Source organism: Felis catus, chromosome D2 (assembly GCF_018350175.1).
Source record: "Felis catus isolate Fca126 chromosome D2, F.catus_Fca126_mat1.0, whole genome shotgun sequence".
Taxonomy (NCBI): Eukaryota; Metazoa; Chordata; class Mammalia; order Carnivora; family Felidae; genus Felis; species Felis catus.
This window is the reverse complement of record NC_058378.1, coordinates 33,829,611-33,849,838: the sequence shown is the minus strand read 5'-3', so window position 1 is coordinate 33,849,838 and position 20,228 is coordinate 33,829,611. Positions and strand designations below refer to the sequence as shown.

At 36.5% G+C, this 20,228-nt stretch overlaps 1 protein-coding gene across 9 annotated transcripts in view; it reads right to left on the bottom strand.

The window, feature by feature from the left end:
• FAM149B1 (family with sequence similarity 149 member B1) overlaps positions 1 to 20,228 on the bottom strand; it is an 87,440-nt gene that overhangs the window by 40,323 nt on the left and 26,889 nt on the right. For all 9 annotated transcript variants that reach the window (XM_045040148.1, XM_045040146.1, XM_019813266.3 and 6 more), the window contains exons 4-7: positions 11,806 to 11,948; positions 10,619 to 10,735; positions 8,085 to 8,252; positions 4,956 to 5,143 (exon numbers count right to left, since the gene is read on the bottom strand). In XM_045040148.1, the coding sequence (XP_044896083.1) occupies positions 4,956 to 5,143; positions 8,085 to 8,252; positions 10,619 to 10,735; positions 11,806 to 11,948 (616 nt within the window). The remainder of the gene's footprint in view (positions 1 to 4,955; positions 5,144 to 8,084; positions 8,253 to 10,618; positions 10,736 to 11,805; positions 11,949 to 20,228) is intronic.

Sequence of the window (20,228 nt, the reverse complement as noted above, 5' to 3'; positions counted from 1 at the left end):
TAAATAAATAAATAAAACCAAGCTCATAGATATAGAGAAGAGATTGGTAGTTGCCAGAGGCAGGGCATAGGGAGTTGGACAAATGGGTGAACACTTTTTGCTTTTGTTTTTAGAATGAATAAATTTAAAAATTTTTTTCATATCTATAAAAGAATTAATCACCAACAGACTCACATTTACATACAGGTTTAAAATATTTTAAAACGTTTAATGAAATAAAATTCATATAACATAAAATTCACCACTTTTAACCATTTTACAGTACACAATTAATTGGTTTTTAGTATATTCACAATGTTGTGCAGTCAGCACCACTATCTAATTTCAGAAAATTTCTATCACTGCAAAGAGACACCACATACCTCCCAATTCCTTTCTCCCTATATCCCTTGGCAACCACTAAACTACTTTGTGTCTCTATGGATATGCCTGTTCTGGACATTTCAACTGAATAAAATCATACAATATGTGGCTTTTTGTGTTTGGCTTCTTACCCTTAGCATAATATTTTCAAGGTTTATCCATGTTGTAACATGCATGATTACTTAATTTTAGTTTATGAACTAATAATATTACATTGCATAGTACATTAGTTACTTATCCTGCTATAACAATATACCACAGACTGAATGGCTTAAATAACAGAAATTTATTTTCTTAAAGTTCTGGAGGTCAGAAGTTCAAGATCAAGGTGCTATCTGGCTTGTAGGCAGCTGTGTCCTTGCATTACCACTTTTCCGTGCATGCACAGAAAGGAGGCTTTGGTCTCTTCCTCTTCTTATAAGGATACCAACTCTGTAAGATTAGGTCCCCATGCTTATGACTTCATTTAACCTTAATTACCTTCCTAAAAGCCCCACCTCCAAACATTCACACTGGGGATTAGGTCTTCAACATATAAATTTTGAGGAGGACACAATTCAGTCCATAACATATGTATATACCAAATTTTGTTTCTCCATTCATAGCTGATGAACATTTGCATCAATTCTAACTTTTTGACTATTATGAAAATGCTGCTGTGAACAATCATACACAGGCTTTTTTGCAGATAAGGTTTCAGTTCTCTTGGTTATATACTTTGAGTGGAATTGCTGGTCATACGGCAATCTTATGTTTAAGTTTTTGAGGAACTACCAAACTGTTTGCATGGTAGCCACACCATTCTACCTTACCACAGCAATGTATGAGTGTTTCAGTTTCTCCACATACTCACCAATACTTGTTATTGTCTTCTTTTTTTTTTTTAATGTAGCCATCGTAGTGGGTAGAAGTAGCATTTCATTGTGATTTTGGTGTTGGTTTGTATTTCCCTAATGAATAAGGATGTTGAACGTCTTTTCATATGCTTACTGGCCATGTGTGTATCTTCTTTGGATAAATACCTATTCAAGTTGTTTGCCCATTTTTAAATTGAGTTGTTTGTCCCTTTGTTGTTGAATTGTACTTTACATATTGTGGATGCTAGAATCTTATCAGGTGTATGATTTGCATATATATTCTTCCATTCTGTAGGTTGTCTTTTCACTTTCTTGATAATATCCTTTGATACATAGATTTTTTTTTTTTAGGATAAAATCCAGTCTATTGATTTTTTTGTTGCTTGTGGTCTTGGTGTCATATCTAAGAATCCATTGCTAAATCCAACCTCATTAAGATTTACTCTTATGTTTTCTTCTAAGAGTTTTATAGTTTTAGTTCTTAAATGTATGCTTGTCATCCATTTTGAGTTGATACTTTGTATGTAGTGTGAAAGAAGGGTCCAAATTCATTCTTTTTCATGTGGTTATCCAGTTTTAGCACCACTTGTTGAAGATACTATTCTCCCATTGAATGGTCTTGGCACCCTTGTTGAAAATCAATTGGCTGTATATGTGAGGGCTTATTTCTAGACTCTTGATGCTATTCTGTTGATCTATATGTCGATTCTTATGTCAGTACCACACTGTTTTGGTTAATGTATCTTTGTACTAAGTTTTAAAATCAGGAAATGTGAAGCCTCATACTTTGTTCTTTTTTAATATTATTTTGGACATTCACTCAAATCTGTTTCGGGAGTATTGCCACTTAACAATATTAAGTCTTCTAATCCATAAAACACAGGAAGACTTTCCAATTCTTTAGGTCTTCCCTATTTTCTTACAATAATGTCTTGTAGTTTTCAGTGTAAAAGTTACACTTTCTTGGTTTAGTTTATTTCTAAGTATTTTATTCTCTTTGATGCTATTAGAAATGAACTGTTTTCTTAATTTCATTTTTGATTGTTCATTGATAGAAGAATTTGGAGAAACATGATAGAGAAAACATAAATTGCCTTGAACAGACTTAGTAGAAATTTCGATTTGGAGGATGCTCTAGGGGAGGGTTCAGAAGGAAATGAGGAACATGTTATTAAAAACTGGAAGAAGGAGGTGCTTGTTATTTAGTGGAAGAATGTTTAGTGAAATGGTCTCCTGTGGTCATGTGGAAGGCAGGACTTAAAGTGATGATTCTGGTTGTATAGCTAAGAAGAGTTCCAATCAAAGTTATTGAAAGTGAGGCCTGATTTTTTTCCTGCTACTTATACAATAAAACATGAGATGAGAAAGAGAAACTGATGGAAAAAATATTAAATGTAAAGAAACCAGGACTTTATAATTTTGAAAAATTTGTATCTCTAGATGGTGAAAGAGTTTAAATGAAAGAAGGCTGTCAGACCCTCAAAATTCTACTACCAGGGAGCAGTCTAATAAAACTGCTTAGCTTTCACACATTTGAAAAAGGAAGGATGATTCAGAGGGCAAAACCAAGAGCCCAGAGGTTGGAACAGAGAGCTATTTCTAGGACTAGAACTCCCAGTATTTTCCCAACTGGACTTCAGAATTATTATAAACCTTTTTTTTTTAACCTTCTTTTTTTTAATGTTTATTTATTTTAAGAAAGAGAGAGAGACTGTGAGTAGGGTAGGGGGCAGAGGGAGAGAGAGGGAGAATCCCAAGCAGGATCTGCACTGTCAGCACAGAGCCCGACATTGGGCTCGATCTCATGAACCATGAGATCATGACCTGAGCCGAAATCAAGAGTCAGACACTTAAGTGATTGAGCCACCCAGGTGCCACTTAACCTTTCATTTCTGCCCATCCCCCCCCCCCCTTATCTAGAATGTCTGTTATCCTTTCCCTGGCCCACTATTGTATGATGGGTGTGTTGGGGTAAGGCGACTTTTCTCTATGACAGGAATGGTTGGTTGGATTATATAGTTAGATGTTTATATTCCTATGTATATAGCCTTTAGTTTCACAGATATATAGATGGAAGAGAATTGGGCCCCAGTAACTTTACTTAATGTATTATATCCATTCATGGGGAGGTTTATTCATACCAAGACCTAATTTAGATGATAATATTTTGAACTTCTGAGCTATGCTATAATAAGTCTCTTGGGAACTTAGTGTATTTTGCATGTGGGAGCACAGGAATCATTAGGGGCAAGTGGGAGAACTGTAATGGACAAACTCTAAGGTGGCCCCTCTTACCTCTTGGTGTTCACATCTTTTTTTTTTTTTTTTTAGTTTTTATATATTTTTGAGACAGAGAGAGACAGAACATGAGAGGGGGAGGGGCAGAGAGAGAGGGAGACACAGAATCCGAAGCAGGCTCCAAGCTCTGAGCTGTCAGCATAGAGCCTGATGTGGGGCTCGAACCCACAGACTGCAAGATCATGACCTGAGCCAAAGTGAGAAGCTTAACCGACTGAACCACCCGGGCGCCCCAGTGTTCACATCTTTGTAGAATATCCCTTTGAGTGTGACTTACTCCAGACCAACAGAAGATGGTAAAAGTGATGAGATGTCACTTCCATGAATATGTTACATTATATAAGCTTCTGTTTTGCTGACTAGCTCTCAGCCTTTCTTGTTGGCTTTGAAGAAGAAAGCTGCGGTGACTCCTACAGTTACAAGAAACTCGATACTTCTAAGAACACACAAAAGGGGAAGTGTTTCCGTTCCTAAGTGAGCCTCTTCATGAGAGCCTAGCTGTGGCCAACACCTTGATCACAGCTTTGTGAGATCCTAAGTAGAGAACTAGCTAAGCCATTCCTGGTCTTCTGACCCACAAATCTGTGAGATAAAAAACGTATGTTGTTTGAAACTGATAAGTTTGTGATAGTTTTTTGTGCAATACAGAAAAACAAAATAATTTTTAAAAAGCTAAATATACATTTAACCATATAATCAAACCATTCCACTCCTAGAAATTTACCTAAGAGAAAAGGAAATGTATGTGCAAAAAATTCTTGCATAGTAATGTGCATAATAGCTTTGCATATTATAGTCCCGAATTGAAAAGAACCCAAATGTCCATGAACAGGTAAATGGATAAACAAATTGTGCAACAGTGGAACACTTCTTGGGAATAAATTGCTGACGCACACATTTACATAGATGAATCTCAAAATGATCATGCTGAATGAAGGAAGCTTACAAAAAGGAAATACCCTGATTCCATTTATATGAAACTCTACAAAATAAAAACTAAACTATAGTGACAAAGCACGTGGGGATTGGGGGTCAGGCAGGGGCAGAAAGGGATTACAAAGGTATTATATATATTATATTGACTGTTTTGTGGTTTCATGTATACATAGGTCAATTGACCAATTTACACTTTAAATATGAATGGTTTATTTTATAATCAATTATTCTTAAGTAGAGCAGTTTAAAAAATGTATTTGCCACTTGCACATCTTTTTTCTCACAAATAATTATATTCAAATAAAACACAGTATAGTCATCATAGAATAGCCTTGTTACTCATCCACTCATTTTCAAATATTGTCTAAATATCTGTTAGTGTCTGTGGAAAATACAAATATGAGTCTTTTGCAGTAATGAAACATATAATCTGAAAGACTAGTCAGGGTTTGGAAATCATAAATAATTATTTTTTTATGTTGTTTTCACAAAGATCCTTACCAGAAGCAAATCCCTCCCAATGACTACGTGTCAGCTGCTCCATACAGCTCAGAACTTTGCTCCACACGTCGTCAAACACATAAGCAAGGACGTCCTCTTTCATGCAGTAAAATGGAGCAATGGGAGGGTACCCTAATTTCTGTTTCTCTGGAGATGCGTGTAATTTCTTTCCTTGAAACCCCTCTTCCCTGTAACAGAAGCAAATAAGACTTCCTAGTTATTCTTTACTGAGTGTTCACCACTGTGTTTTGTGCTTCTCCAGGAGCGTGATTTGTGTCCCCTCCCCACATGTATATGTATGTAGCTCAGTATATGTATGTAGCATATGTGTTAAACTGTCTTGTGACCTAGGGGAGTTCTCAAACAGACTGAATTTCCCTTTTTACTCCCACCCCACCCCACTACTCTGCCAAAAAAAAAAAAAAAAAGAATAAGAAAAAGAAGACTGAGGTCTCATTGTGTATTTTTTAGCTTTGAACAGTGAACATTGTCAGTTGAGCAATAAGCTATGACAAGCATACAGAAATAATCTTTTTGTTGTGACTGGATAACATTTAGATTACTATTCATGTACCATTTAATGATGGGCATGTGACTGTGTCACATAGTTATTTGAGGCAGTGATTCATTAGAGAAATAGTGTACTTTTATTAATCCAAACAAACAATTGGCATTTGGCTGGAAAGGGAAAGGAGGGGAGCCCACCAGCACAAGAAGCTACTGTGAGGCCTTTTTGGAGACCATGTAGCTATCTGTAGTCCAGAAACTCAGCCAAGTCTGTCTCTTCTCTGGAAGGGGGTACCAATAGCCCCAGTATTGGGGGGGCAAAGATCTAGCTGACAGATATGCTTACCTATGATAGATGTATTATAAATTAACACAAAGCCAATTCTGGAACACTTGGGCTATGAAGAAATATCTTACGGCCTCTCCCGTGAAAATTATCCCCGGGGTAGCAGAGGTGTCAAGAATTAAATAAGAAGCTCTAACTAGGAAAGAAGGATGCTAAGAGGTTTATGCAGGGCAGCTAAAGACTCTTTACTTCTTTCCCAAGGAAGAGCTGGCATGGCATTAAGTTGGGGACAAGGCTGATTTAGTATTAATTGTATTTAAATTTATATTTCTTTTTATAGGAGATAACACTCTCATATGATGAAAAAAAATTCACATTATACAGAAGGAAATGTATTTATGTAGTGAAAAATAAGTTTACATTTCTGTCTCCCAGGCACCATTCCCAGAAGCAAACATTATACATTGGTCCAGGGAAATAGTTACGTTATACACTGCACTGCATTGTGGCCTTTTATTTAAAAATATATCTGGCCCTCCATCTCTATTAATACATATGAATACGCCTCTGAAAAAATAGCTGCAGAGAATTCGACTGGATATACCATAGTATATCTAACTATCCAGTTATTGATCAACCAGGCTTTTGTTCTTATAGTCAATAGGACATTTAATATCCTTGTATGCAGTTCTTTGGCTACATGGGTATTATATCTGTAGGACAAATTCCTATAAATAGAATTATTGAGTGAAATGGTATATGCATTTAAAATGGAAAGATATTGCCCACTTTCCTCTAAAGAGAGATAATCTTCAGTGTTGAAAAAATGTGCCTTTTTTCCATTCAAGGAATTATCAAACTTCTTTGTTTTCTCTGTCAGTCTGACAGATAAAATAGTATCTTGTTATAGTTTTAATTTGCACTGGTAATTGTGAATGAGATTGAATTTTATTTCCTTTATTTAAAATCCATTTTCTTTTGGGGCATCTGGGTGGCTCAGTTGGTTAAGCGTCCGACTTGGTCTCAGGTCATGATCTCACGGTTCATGAATTCGAGCCCCACATCAGGCTTTGAGTGGACAGTGTGGAACCTGCTTGGGATTTCTCTCTCTCTCCCTCCTTCTTTGCCTCTCTCCCACTTGTTGCGCTCTGGAACTTTTAAAGGCTTGGAGGAATAGCTTAAGAGGTTAATGTTTCAGAAGGGTAGCATAGGATAGTGAAGAGAGCACTGGATTTAGAGTAAGATGAATAAGGTTTTAGGTCTTAGCTTTACCTCAGACAAATCATTTAACCACTCTGATTCTCACCTATCCTATAGAGATGGTAAATAATATCTGTGTCACAGGACTATTGTCAGAATACAATAAGAATGGATATAAACAAGCATTATTAATTGTAAAGTCTGTGCTAAGTATAAGGTTTTATATAAACTGTGTATACCTTTTCAAAAAGGATTTACGTAAACAAAGTTCACACCTCTTCAACTGCTCCTTTGAAAAGCTTCAGATTTCCATGAATTAACTGGTGATGATTTACAAAAGGTAAAATCAAATTATGTGAAGAAAGAAATTAACTCATTTAAAAATGTTTAATCTCAGGAAGAGGCAAATAACACATTCAGGAAGAAAATACACAAGGGTGTCTGGTATGTGGAAGCAATAGGAATTTACATCAACTAAGCACATGAACTCTGGATACCTCAGAAGGAATAGGAAATAAATAACCAAGTGACATCAATCTAATTATATGTAATATTGGTTGTGTACTTTATATTTTGTTTGGTTGTGTTTTTTTTCTGTCTTTTGGGGGGGCGGTTCTGAGTAGTAGATTTTATTATTTTTTCAATCCATTGTTAGCGAGAGAGCAAGCATGAGTGGGGGAGAGGAGGAGCAGAGGGAGGGAGAGAGAGAGAGAGAAAGAGAAAGAGAACCTCAAGCAGGCTCCACACTCAACACAGAGCCCAATGCAGGGCTCAATCCCACAACCCTGGGATCATGACCTGAGCCAAAATCAAGAGTCAGCCACTCAATGGACTGAGTCACCAGGTGTCCCTGAGTAGTATACTTTAGAAAAAATAGAGGGGTGCCTGGGTGGCTCAGTCAGTTAAACATCCGACTTTGGCTCAGGTCATGATCTCACAGCTTGTGAGTTTGAGACCTTTGTCAGGCTCTGTGCTGACAGCTCAGAGCCTGGAGCCTGCTTCCGATTCTGTGTCTCCCTCTCTCTCTGACCCTCCCCCACTCATGCTCTGTCTTTGAAAAATAAACATTAGAAAAAAATAGATATTAATACACAACATAGGAGGGGAGTAAAAAGCTTAAAATACTTAACACTCACATATCAGTGTGGTCGAATGCTAGGTATTCCTCTATTATTCCTTCAGAGAAGATTATACAGTCTTCCTCCTCTCTTTCCATAGAATACACACTAGGGGATTTGGCAATGGGAGATGCTTTGTGAGCATAAGAAGATGAAAAATGTAACTTCTTTCCCCTAATACCAAATCTGGGAGAGGAAAAAGCAATTATTAATTGTATATAACATAAACAGTTCCTACAGCAATTCAGTCATACGAGTTTCAGCTCAAAATCCCTTGCCCTGCTGACATCTCCCCAGACTATTCATAGTCTTAATACCTATTGTTTCTCAGAACAGAAAGAATAAACACTAGCCATAGACCTACTCTGCCTAGGTGTACTGTGCAGTATCAAATACTATTTGCTGTCTTTTCAGATGCAACAGCTAAGGCTATGAGATAAGTTTAAAAATATTTAAGAATAACCAGTCAGAATGGCTAGTATCAAAAAGACAAGAAATAACAAGTGTTGGCAAGGATATGGAGAAAAGGGAACCCTCATGCACTATTGGTGGGAATGTAAATTGGTGCAGCCACTATGGTTCCTCGAAAATTAAAAATAGAAATACTATATGACCCAGTAATTCCACCACTGAATTCCACCTGAAGAAAATAAAAACATTAATTTGAAAAGATACATGCACTCCTATGTTTATTGCAGCATTATTTACAGTAGCCAAGATATGAAAGCAACTTAAGTGTCCACAGATAGATTCATGGATAAAGAAGATGTGGCATGTATATACAATGGAGTATTACTCAGCCATGAAAAAGGTTGGAACTTGACATTTGCTACAACATGGATGGACATAGGGCATATAACGCTAAGTGAAATAAGACAGGAAAAGACAAATACCATATGATTTACCTTAAACATGGAATCTAAAAACCAAGAGAAAGGAATAAACAAAACAAAACAAACAGATTCATAAATACAGAGGACAAACTGGTGATTGCTAAAGGGAATAGGGATTGGAGGGTTGGCAAAATAGGTGAAGGGTATTAAGAGGTACAGACTGCCAGTTATAAAATAAATAAGTCACAGGAATGAGAAGTATGGCATAGGGAATATAATCAATAATATTGTAATAACTTTGGTGGCAGATAGTAACTATACTTATTGTGGTAAGCATTTTGTAATTTATATAATTGCTGAATCACTATGATGTACACCTGATACCAGTATTTTATATTTAAGTCTCTTTCAATAAAAAAATTGATGAAAAATTAAGAATATTAATAATTACAACTTTCAGGTACCTCAGGAGATAATATGCTTATTTCAGTAACTCCATCATAGTTCAAAATGCATATGCCTTAAGGGCAGGGATCTTCTCTTATTTATATTTAAATTTCTCTTCCTACCCAGATATTCAATGAGTATATGATGACTCATTCAGTTCAGAATCTTTACTTTGGAGAAAATCAGTCAAATCTGAGCAGTACAGTTTTTTTAAATGGCTCTGTTTAACGAAATATTAAATATAACCAATGTATATTTTGTGATATTCTTTATACTTTTGTACCTTAAGTATTTTTTAATTAAAAAAAAAAGAATAAACCTGTGGCACTTTTCAGCAAGGCTAGTGGGAAAATCTGACTTGAACAAATTTTGGAAATATGTCCAAATATTTAAGAAGAATATTTAAAATATTTGGAAATATTTCCAAATTTCTCCCATTCCATAGGTTGCCTTTTAGTTTTGTTGATTTGTTTCCTTCACTGTGTGGAAACTTTCTATTTTGATGAAATAAAATAGTTTATTTTTGCTTTTGTTTTCCTTGCCTCAGGAGATATATCTAGAAAGAAGTTGCTACAGCCAATGTCAAAGAGGTTACTGCCTGTGTTCTCTAGGATTTTTATGGTTTCAGGTCTCACAGGTCTTTCATCCATTTTGAATATATTTTTGTGTATGATGTAAGAGAGTGGAACAATCTTATTTTGGTTTGTTTTGCTGTTGTTTAAAGAGTTTGAGGTGTTCAAAAGAATTTAGCTATTTTAAATATACTAATTACCCATTTTAAGTTAATAAACTAATAGCAGTTTAACTTCTGTAAAGAAATTAAGTTGTAATTAATATTATATGTTTAAGAAAAATTACTTTTTCAGTATTTTTTCAAAAAATCTTTAAAGTGTGTTTCTCAAACTCCTAAATCTCCTGAAACCAGTCTATCTACACTTTATTTCAAGAAGGAAATGCCTGTATCTATAAATATGTAGAGATAGAGACATAGAGATAGAGACATAGACAGAGATAGAGATAGAGATAGAGATAGAGATAGAGATATATCTGAATAACAAAAGTATCCTTAAACCCTAGGGAATGACTTACTTTTTGAACAAAAAAATTATATAGTAAAATTCTCTATGCATAAAAACTGTGGTCAATCTTAACAGCACTTTCTGTGCTTTATTAAATACCATCAAGTAAAACATAAGTTTTTTAATCCCCTAGTATAACTGGCAGAATATAACACTTTGGATACATAAATACTTACATATTAGGAATACTTACATAGTAGAATCTCTTTCTTGAGAAAGTGTTGTCTCATGTGAAACTGAAACAACAGAAGGGGATCTAGGATACAGTCCATATCCTTCGCTTGGAGTGATTATCTGCCTACCCAGGATCCTTCAAAATGAACAACATAAAGAGACAATCAAGCACGTTCCCCTGGCATACACACAAAATGTAGATATTCTTGGAACAAATATGATGGCTCTCTATAAAAGTCCAGTGCATACTTAGTACGCTACTGATTAAGAATGATTCTTAAGAGAAAAATGTGAATCCAGAATCTTATTACAGGTTATAGCTCTCTTCCACAGAATAGATATGGAAAAGATAAAGCTATAGCCTCATACTGCTGAAAAAATCCAAGGAAACTGAGCAAAAATTTGTAATTTTCCCTCCATCCTCTACAATAATCTTCATTAAATCTGCTAAAATGGATGAAAGCCAGGCCAAATTAGTGAAAACTATAAATTATATTCTTAAGAACATGATGCTATATAAATTTTAGGTATAAATTTTAAGTAGTAAGTATAGTAACTTACTATAGTTACTATACTTACTATATAAGTAAGGGAAGTAAGGAAAGTAAGTGAGGAAAGCTTCCTAACAGCTTATGTCTGCTTTTAAATTTGTGTAAGAATTTTCTTGTAGACAACAGTGTAAACAAATACATTTTCTGACCCTCTTGCTCCAAAGAAGAGATCTTTGGACAGCCACAATGCATAGATCTCAGCTACAAGGTAAAGGAACTGTTTTTCTCAGTTAGGACAACATAGTGGTAGTTATGAACACTCTAAGAAACTTCCATCAACTTCAGTTTTCTCTCAGTGCAGTCTTTATACCATATGGCCTTATTTACATTCATTAAAACCAAGTCCATAAAGATTTCAGAATACAAGCTTTTTTTTGGATATCTGCTTTTTTAAAAATATTTTTTATTTTTTATTTTTAATTTTAGAGAGACAGAGAGGACAGTGAGGAAGAGGGGCAGAGGGAGAAAATCTTAAGGAGGCTCTATGCTCAGTGTGGAGCCTGACGTGGAGCTCAATCCCACAACCTGAGATCATGATCTGAGCTGAAATCAAGAATCGGACACAGCCAACTGAGCAATCCAGGCGCCCCTAGATATCTGCTTTTCAAATTTTAGTATTAGCCATGAATACAAGCCAGATCTAGGGCTTTAATACCTGAGGTGAGGAAAGCTGCATGTCCATTGTTGGCACTCTTCCTGTAGACTCTTAGTATGCACACTCAACTTCTGCTCATACAAGAGCTCGTCAATGGCTGTGAACATTGCCTGGACCTTTTCAGTGGCATTTTGATCAAGCTCCTGGAAGAAAATATCACCCCTAAATATTTAGGTGAGCTTTTAAAGTCCTAAAGGTTGAAAGCAATCAAATTTAAAATTTAGTCCATTTGAAATACTGTTGAATTTCCATTAAAAAATTTAGTGAATTTTCATCTTATAATATTCAGATTTCCTTCCTATTCCTATGTAAAGAAAATTTATAGAAATACCTACTTTTTTAAAGTAACATTTTCATTATAAAAATACTATGTTTATTGTAATCATTTTGAAAGATCCAGAAAAACATGAAGAATAAATTAAAATTACCCATAATTCTACCTAATATAATGATTGCTAATTTTAGTATAGTTGCTTGGTTCCAGTATTTTTTTAGAGCTGAAGATAGACAGTTAATCCTATACATGTGGCCTTAGGGATGCTGACCCTCCGCCCCCATGTGCCCCCTTCCCCCCCCCCCCCCACACACAATCAAAAATCCATATATAACATTTGGCTCTCCAAAAACCTAACTACTAATAGCTTACAACTGACTGGAAGCTTTAACAATAACCCATATTTTATATATGTATTGCATACTGTATTCTTACAATAAAGCTAAAGAAAAGGTTATTAAGAAAATCATGGTGGGGCGCCTGGGTGGCTGTCAGTTGAGCGTCTGACTTCGGCTCAGGTCATGATCTCACAGCTCGTGAGTTCGACCCCCGCATCGGGCTCAGTGCTGACAGTTCAGAGCCTGGAACCTGCTTCGGATTCTGTGTCTCCCTCTCTCTCTACCCCTAACCCACTCGCATTATGTCTCTGTCTCTCCCCAAAAATAAATAAACATTTAAAAAAATTTTCTTTTTTTTAAAAAAAGAAAAGAAAATCATGGTGTGCCTGGGTGGCTCAGTTAAGCGTCTGACTCCTGGTTTTGGCTCAGGTCATGATCTCGCAGTTTCGTGAGCTCAAACCCCACATCAGGCTCTTCGCTGGCAGCCTGGAGCCTGCTTGGGATTCTCTCTCTCCCTCTCTGCCCCTTCCCCACTCGCGCTCTGTCTCTCTCAAAATAAATAAATAAACTTAAAAAACAAAATAGGGGCGCCTGGGTGGCTCAGTCGGCTGAGGGTCCGACTTTGGCTCAGGTCATGATCTCTCAGTTCCTGAGTTCAAACTCCACATCGGCTTCTCTCTTTCTCTCTCTCTCTCAAAAATAAATAAACATTAAAATTAAAAAAAAAATCCTAAGAGGGGAGCCTGGGTGGCTCAGTCAGTTAAGCGTCTGACTCTTGATTTTGGCTCAGGGTCTTTATCTCACTGTCCATGAGTTCAAACCCCACGTCCACCTCTGCACTGACAGTGTGGAGCCTGTTTGGGATTCTCTCTCTGCCTCTCTCTCCACCCCTCCTCTCTCTCAAAAATAAATAAATAAACATTAAAAAAAACAAAATCATAAGAGAAAATACATTTACAGTCCTGTACTGTTTTGAAAAAAAGTCCACATATAAGTGGACCCACACAGTTCAAACTTGTGCTGGTGAAGGGCTAACTGCATATGTATCATTTTGTAGTCTGTATTTTTTTTTTAATTTTTTTCAATGTTTTTTATTTATTTTTGGGACAGAGAGAGACAGAGCATGAACGGGGGAGGGGCAGAGAGAGAGGGAGACACAGAATCGGAAACAGGCTCCAGGCTCCGAGCCATCAGCCCAGAGCCTGACGCGGGGCTCGAACTCACGGACCGCGAGATCGTGACCTGGCTGAAGTCGGTCGCTTAACCGACTGCGCCACCCAGGCGCCCCAATTGTAGTCTGTATTTTTATTTTACTTTTAATTTTTTTAATGTGTATTATTTATTTTAGAGAGAGCACAAACGGGGTTGGTTCAGAGAGAGCGGGAGACATAGAATCCAAAGCAGGCTCCAGGCTCTGAGCTGTCAGCACAGAGCCGACAAGGGGCTTGAACTCATGAACTGTGAGACCATGACCTGAGCTGAAGTCGGACACTCAGCTGATTGAGCCACCCAGGTGCCCCTGTAGTCTGTATTTTCCAGCTGAGAGTTTAGGTTATCTCCCTGCCCTCTGTAATCTTTTAGTAGCAGCAATAGAGATGGCTATAAAATATAAATCTGATCATGTTATTTGCTTCCTTGCTTTTCTACTTTATATTTATGCACCCTTTTTTATTCTGGTGGAAGAAAAAGTATAAGATAATAAATCTGTATTTTCACTCCACGAATGAAAATCAGTTTCTACCCAATTAAAAAAGACTTGCTAGATAGATATGAAGGTTAATTTTAAAGACTGTTGACCTTAAAAAAATACAGAAAAAAAAGTGTCAGCTTTTTAAAAGCAAAATAAGCTTCAGGAATAGCAAAGAATTGCAAATGGGGACAAGCAAACTTATGGCAAAGCATAGGCAAGTCCAGAACAGAGGAGAGGCTTGCTTTTATAGGCAAAAGGAGGAAGCTAGAAGGGGCTGTTATGGCTTCTCATTGGATGAGTGTGGTGGTTTCTCACTGGTTGGGCTGTGGATGGGCAGGAAGAAATTCTTCCTCCTGCTGGGGTATATAAAGTAAGTTTCTTCCTGTTGGTGAATGCAAGCTATGGTTTCTTATGGAGGGATGGTAGTGTGTGAGAGATTGTTCTTTAGGGCTTCCCAACTCCAGGTTTAATGATATTTCTTTTATTTATTTTCACAAGAGTCAACATAAGTAATATTTCTAAAAATTCTTTTACTGTTTTCAAGCTTCTGGGGGCTGAGGTGGGACTTTCCTAGTCTTAGTGAAATTTTTTATTTATTTTTTTCATGAAGCATCAAAGTTCTTTATTAGAGATGAGAATGGGATAATGTTGAAAGAAGTGACTAGCACAATCTCCTAGCAAGCTGGCTGTCTTTTGTTTTGTTTTGTTTTTGCATTGCAAGCTTTTTTTAAAAATTTAATTCCAGTATAGTTAACATACAGTGCTATATTAGTTTTAGGTGTACAATACAGTGATTCAACAATTCCATACATCACCCTGTGCTCATTATGACAAGTGCAGTCCTTGATCTGTATTACCACATTACCGATTTCACCTACCCCCCACCCACCTCCCCTCTGGTAACCATCAGTTTGTTCTCAATAGTTAAGAGCCTGTTTCTTGGGGCACCTGGGTGGCTCAGTTGGTTAAGCCTCCAACTTCAGCTCAGGTCATGATCTCATAGTTCATGAGTTTGAGCCCCACGTCGGGCTCTGCACTGACAGATTCTCTGTCTCCCTCTCTCTCTGCCCCTCCCCCACTCACATGCTCACGTGTGCTCTCTCTCAAAAATAAACATTTTTTTAAAAGAGGCTATTTCTTAAGCCATACAGAGAAAGACAGATACCATATGGTTTCACTCTTATGTGGATCCTGAGAAACTTAACAGGAACCCATGGGGGAGGGGAAGAAAAAAAAAAAAAAAGAGGTTAGAGTGGGAGAGAGCCAAAGCATAAGAGACTGTTAAAAACTGAGAACAAACTGAGGGTTGATGGGGGGTGGGAGGGAGGAGAGGGTGGGTGATGGGTATTGAGGAGGGCACCTTTTGGGATGAGCACTGGGTGTTGTATGGAAACCAATTTGACAATAAATTTCATATATTAAAATAAATAAATAAATAAATAAATAAATAAATAAATAAATAAATGGAAGGTACCCTGAAAAAAAAAAAAAGAGGCTATTTCTTGGCAAATTTTTTTCTATTAAATATTTATCTGCTTAAATGCTATTATTTCAACTCTTCTTGTTGTTAGTATTTGCCTATTATAACTTTTCCCATCCCTTAATATCTGGGTGTCATTCTGTTTTTGAAATGTTTATTTAAATAGCATGTAGCTAGAATTTTAAAATCCAATTTCAGAGTCTCTGTCTTTTCTTAATAGGTAAATTGTATCCACTTATACTTATTATAATGTGCAATATTTGGACTTATAGCTACCATTTGTTTTGTGTTTGTATTTAACCTTTTTCTTGTGTTTTTTATTTTCTTTTCCTTCTGTTACATTTTTTCTTGTTTCCTCTATTAATTTGGAAGTTATTCATTATGTTTATATTCTACTAGTAGTTAAAATTTTAGCATCCATACTTCATTTTTTATTTTTTAAAATTTTTATTAATTTATTTTCAAGTTATTTAACATACAGTATAGTCTTGGCTTCAGAAGTAGAACCCAGTGATTCATCTCTTATATATGACACCCATTGCTCATCCTGAAAAGTGCCCTCCTTAATGCCCATCACCCATTTAACCCAACCCTCCAACCCCTCTCCAGCAACCCTCAGTTTGTCCTCTGTATTTAAGACTCTCTATGCTTTGCCTTCCTCTCTGTTTTTATCTTATTTTTCCTTCCTTTCCCCTATGTTCATCTGTTGAGTTTCTCAAATTCCATATATGAGTGAAATCATATGATATCTTTCTCTGACTGACTTACTTCGTTTAGCATAATATCCTCCAGTTTCACCCACATTGTTGCAAATGGCAAGATTTCATTCTTTTTCATTGTCCAGCATTATTCCATTGTGTATACATACTATATCTTCTTTATCCATTCATCCATCGATGGACATTTGGGCTCTTTCCATACTTTGGCTATTGTTGATAGCACTGCTATAAACATTGGGGTGCATGTGCCCCTTCGATTCAGCATTTTTGTATCCTTTGGTTAAATTCCTAGTAGTGCAATTGCTGGGTCATTAGGTAATTCTATTTTTAATTTTTTGAGGAACCCCCATACTGTTTTCCAGAGTGCCTACACCACTTTGCATTCCCACCAGCAGAGCAAAAGAGTTCCTCTTTCTCCACTACCTTGCCAACATCTGTTGTTGCCTGAGTTGTTAATTTTAGCCATTCTGACAGGTGTGAGGTGGTATCTCATTGTGGTTTTGATTTGTAATTCCCTGACGACAACTGATGTTGAACATCTTTTCATGTGTCTGTTTGCCGTCTGGATATCTTCTTTGGAGAAGTGTCTATTCATGTCTTCTGCCCATTTCTTCACTGGATTATTTGGTTTTGGGGTGTTGAGTTCGGTAAGTTCTTTATGTATTTGGGATACTAACCCTTTATCTGATATGTCATTTGCAAATATATTCTCCCATTCTATTGGTTGCCTTTTCGTTTTGTTAATTGTCTCCCTTGCTGTGTAGCTTTTTATCTTGAGGAGGTCCCAATAATTCATTTTTGCTTTTATTTCCCTTGCCTCTGGAGACATGTCAAGTATGAAGTTGTTGTGGCCTAGGTCAGAGAGGTTGCTGCCTGTTTTCTCCTGTAGGATTTTGATGGTTTTCTGTCTCAAATTTAGGTCTTTTACCCATTTTGAGTTTATTTTTGTGTATGGTGTAAGAAAGTGGTCCAGGTTCATTCTTCTGCATGTTGCTATCCAGTTCTCCCAGCACCATTTGCTAAAGAGACTGTCTTTTTCCCATTGGATACTCTTTACTGCTTTGTCAAAGATTAGTTGGCCATATATTTGTGGGTCCATTTCTGGGTTCTCTATTCTGTTCCATTGATCTATGTGTCTGTTTTTGTGTCAGTACCATACTGTCTTGATGATTACAAGTTTGTAATACAGGTTAAAGTCCAGGATTGTGATACCTCCAGCTTTGGTTTTCTTTTTCAACATTACTTTGGCTATTCAGGTTCTTTTGTGGTACCATACAAATTTTAGAATTGTTTGTTCTAGCTCTGTGAAGAATGCTGTGTTATTTTGATAAGGTTTGCATTGAATGTGTAGATTGCTTTCAGTAGTATCAATATTTTAACAATATTTGTTCTTCCAATCCATGAGCATGGAATGTTTTTCCATTTCTTTGTGTCTTTTTCAATTTGTTTCATAAGCTTTCTATAGTTTTCAGTGTACAGATATTTTACCTCTTTGGTTAGGTTTATTCCTAAGTATCTTATGGTTTTTGGTGTAAATGGGATCAATTCCTTGATATCTCTTTCTGTTGCTTCATTATTGGTGTATAGAAATGCAACCAATTTCTGTACATTGATTTTATATCCTGCGGCTTTACTGAATTCATGTATCAGCTCTAGCAGTTTTTTGGTGGAGTCTTTTGGGTCTTCCATGTAGAATATCATGTCATCTGCAAAGAGTGAAAGCTTGACTTCTTCTTTGCCAATTTGGATGCATTTAATTTTGTTTTGTTGTCTGATTGCTGAGGTTAGGTCTTCCAACACTATGTTGAACAACAGTGGTGAGAATGGACATCTCTGTCATGTACCTGATCTTAGGGAGAAAGCTCTCAGTTTTTCCCCATTGTAGATTATATTACCTATGGGCCTTTCATATATGGCTTTTATGATGTTAAGATATGTTTCTTCCATTCCGACTTTCTTGAGGGTTTTTATCAAGAAAGGATGCTGTACTTTGTCCAATGCTTTTTTTGCATCTATTGACAATATCATATGGTTCTTATCCTTTCCTCTATTCATGTGGTGTATCACATTGATTGATTTGTGAATACTAAAACAGCCCTGCAGCCCAGGAATGAATCCCACTTGATCATGGTGAATAATGCTTTTAATGTATTGTTGACTTCGATTTGCTAGTATCTTATTGAGAATTTTTGCATCTAGGTTCATCAGGTATATTGGCCAGTAATTCTCCTTTTTAGTGGAGTCTTTGTCTGGTTTTGTGATCAAGGTAATGCTGGCTTCATAGAATGAGTTTGGAAGCTTTCCTTCCATTTCTATTTTTTGAAACATTTTGAGAAGAACAGGTATTAACTCTGCTTTAAATTTTTGGTAGAATTCCAGGGCTCTTATTTGTTGGGAGACTTTTGATAACTGAGATTTCTTTGCTGGTTATAGGTTTATTCAAATTTTCTATTTCTTCCCATTTGAGTTTTGGTAGTGTGTGAGTGTCTAGGAATTTGTCCATTTCTTCCAGATTGTCTAGTATGTTGGCATATAATTTTTCATAGTATTCTCTTAGAATTGTTTGTATGTCTCTGGTATTGGTTGTGATCTCTCCTCTTTCATTTGTGACTTTATCTATTTGGGTCCTCTCTTTTTTCTTTTTGAGTAGTCTGGCTAGGGGCTTATCAGTTTGTTTATTCTTTCAAAAAATCAGCTCTTAGTTTCATTGATCTGTTCTACTGTTCTATATCATTTATTTCTGCTCTAATCTTTATTTCCCTTCTTCTGCTGGCTTTGGGCTATATTTGCTGCTCCTTTTCTAGCTCCTTTAGGTGTAAGGTTAGGTTGTATATTTGGGGCCTTTCTTACTTCTTGAGATAGGCCCGAATTGCAGTGTATCTTCCTCTTAGGACTGCCTTTGCTGCATCCCAAATGATTGGACGATCATATTTCATTTTCATTTGCTTCCATATATTTTTAAACTTCTTATTTAATTTCCTGGTTGACCCATTGGTTCTTTGGTGGGATGTTGTTTAACCTCAATGTATTTGGGGTTTTCCAAATTTTTACTTGTGGTTGATTTCAAGTTTCATAGCATTGTGATCTGAAAATATGCATGGTATGATCTCAATCTTTTTGTACGTGTTGAGGGCTATTTTGTGACCAGTATGTGATCTATTTTGGATAATGTTCCACGTGCACTCAAGAAGAATATGTATTCTGCTGCTGTAGGATGAAACGTTCTGAATATACGTGTTCAGTTTATCTGGTCCAATGTGTCCTTCAGAGCCATTGTTTCCTTGATTGATTTTCTGCCTAGGTTATATGTCCATTGTTGTAAGTGGCGTATTAAAGTCCCCTATAATTATGGCATTATTATCCAAAAGTTTGCTTATATTTGTGATTAATTGATTTATATATTTGAGTTCTTCCACATTGGAGGCATAAATATTTACAATTGTTAGCTCTTCTTGATGGATAGACCCCTTAATTATGATATAATGCCCTTCTTCATCTCTTGGTACAGTCTTTGTTTTAAAATGTAGTTTGTCTGATGTAAGTATGGCTAGTCCAGCTTTCTTTTGACATCGTTAGCATGATAGATGGTTCTCCATCCCCTCACTTACAATGTGCAGGTGTCTTCTGGTTTAAAATGAGTCTCTTGGGGGCGCCTGGGTGGCTCAGTCGGTTAAGCGGCTGACTTCAGCTCAGGTCATGATCTCGCGGTCCGTGAGTTCGAGCCCTGCGTCGGGCTCTGTGCTGACAGCTCAGAGCCTGGAGCCTGCTTCAGATTCTGTGTCTCCCTCTCTCTGACCCTCCCCTGTGCATGCTCTGTCTCTCCCTGTCTCAAAAATAAATAAATGTTAAAAAAAATTTTTTTAAATGAGTCTCTTGTAGGCAGAATATAGATGGATCTTATTTTTGATCCCTTCTGATACTC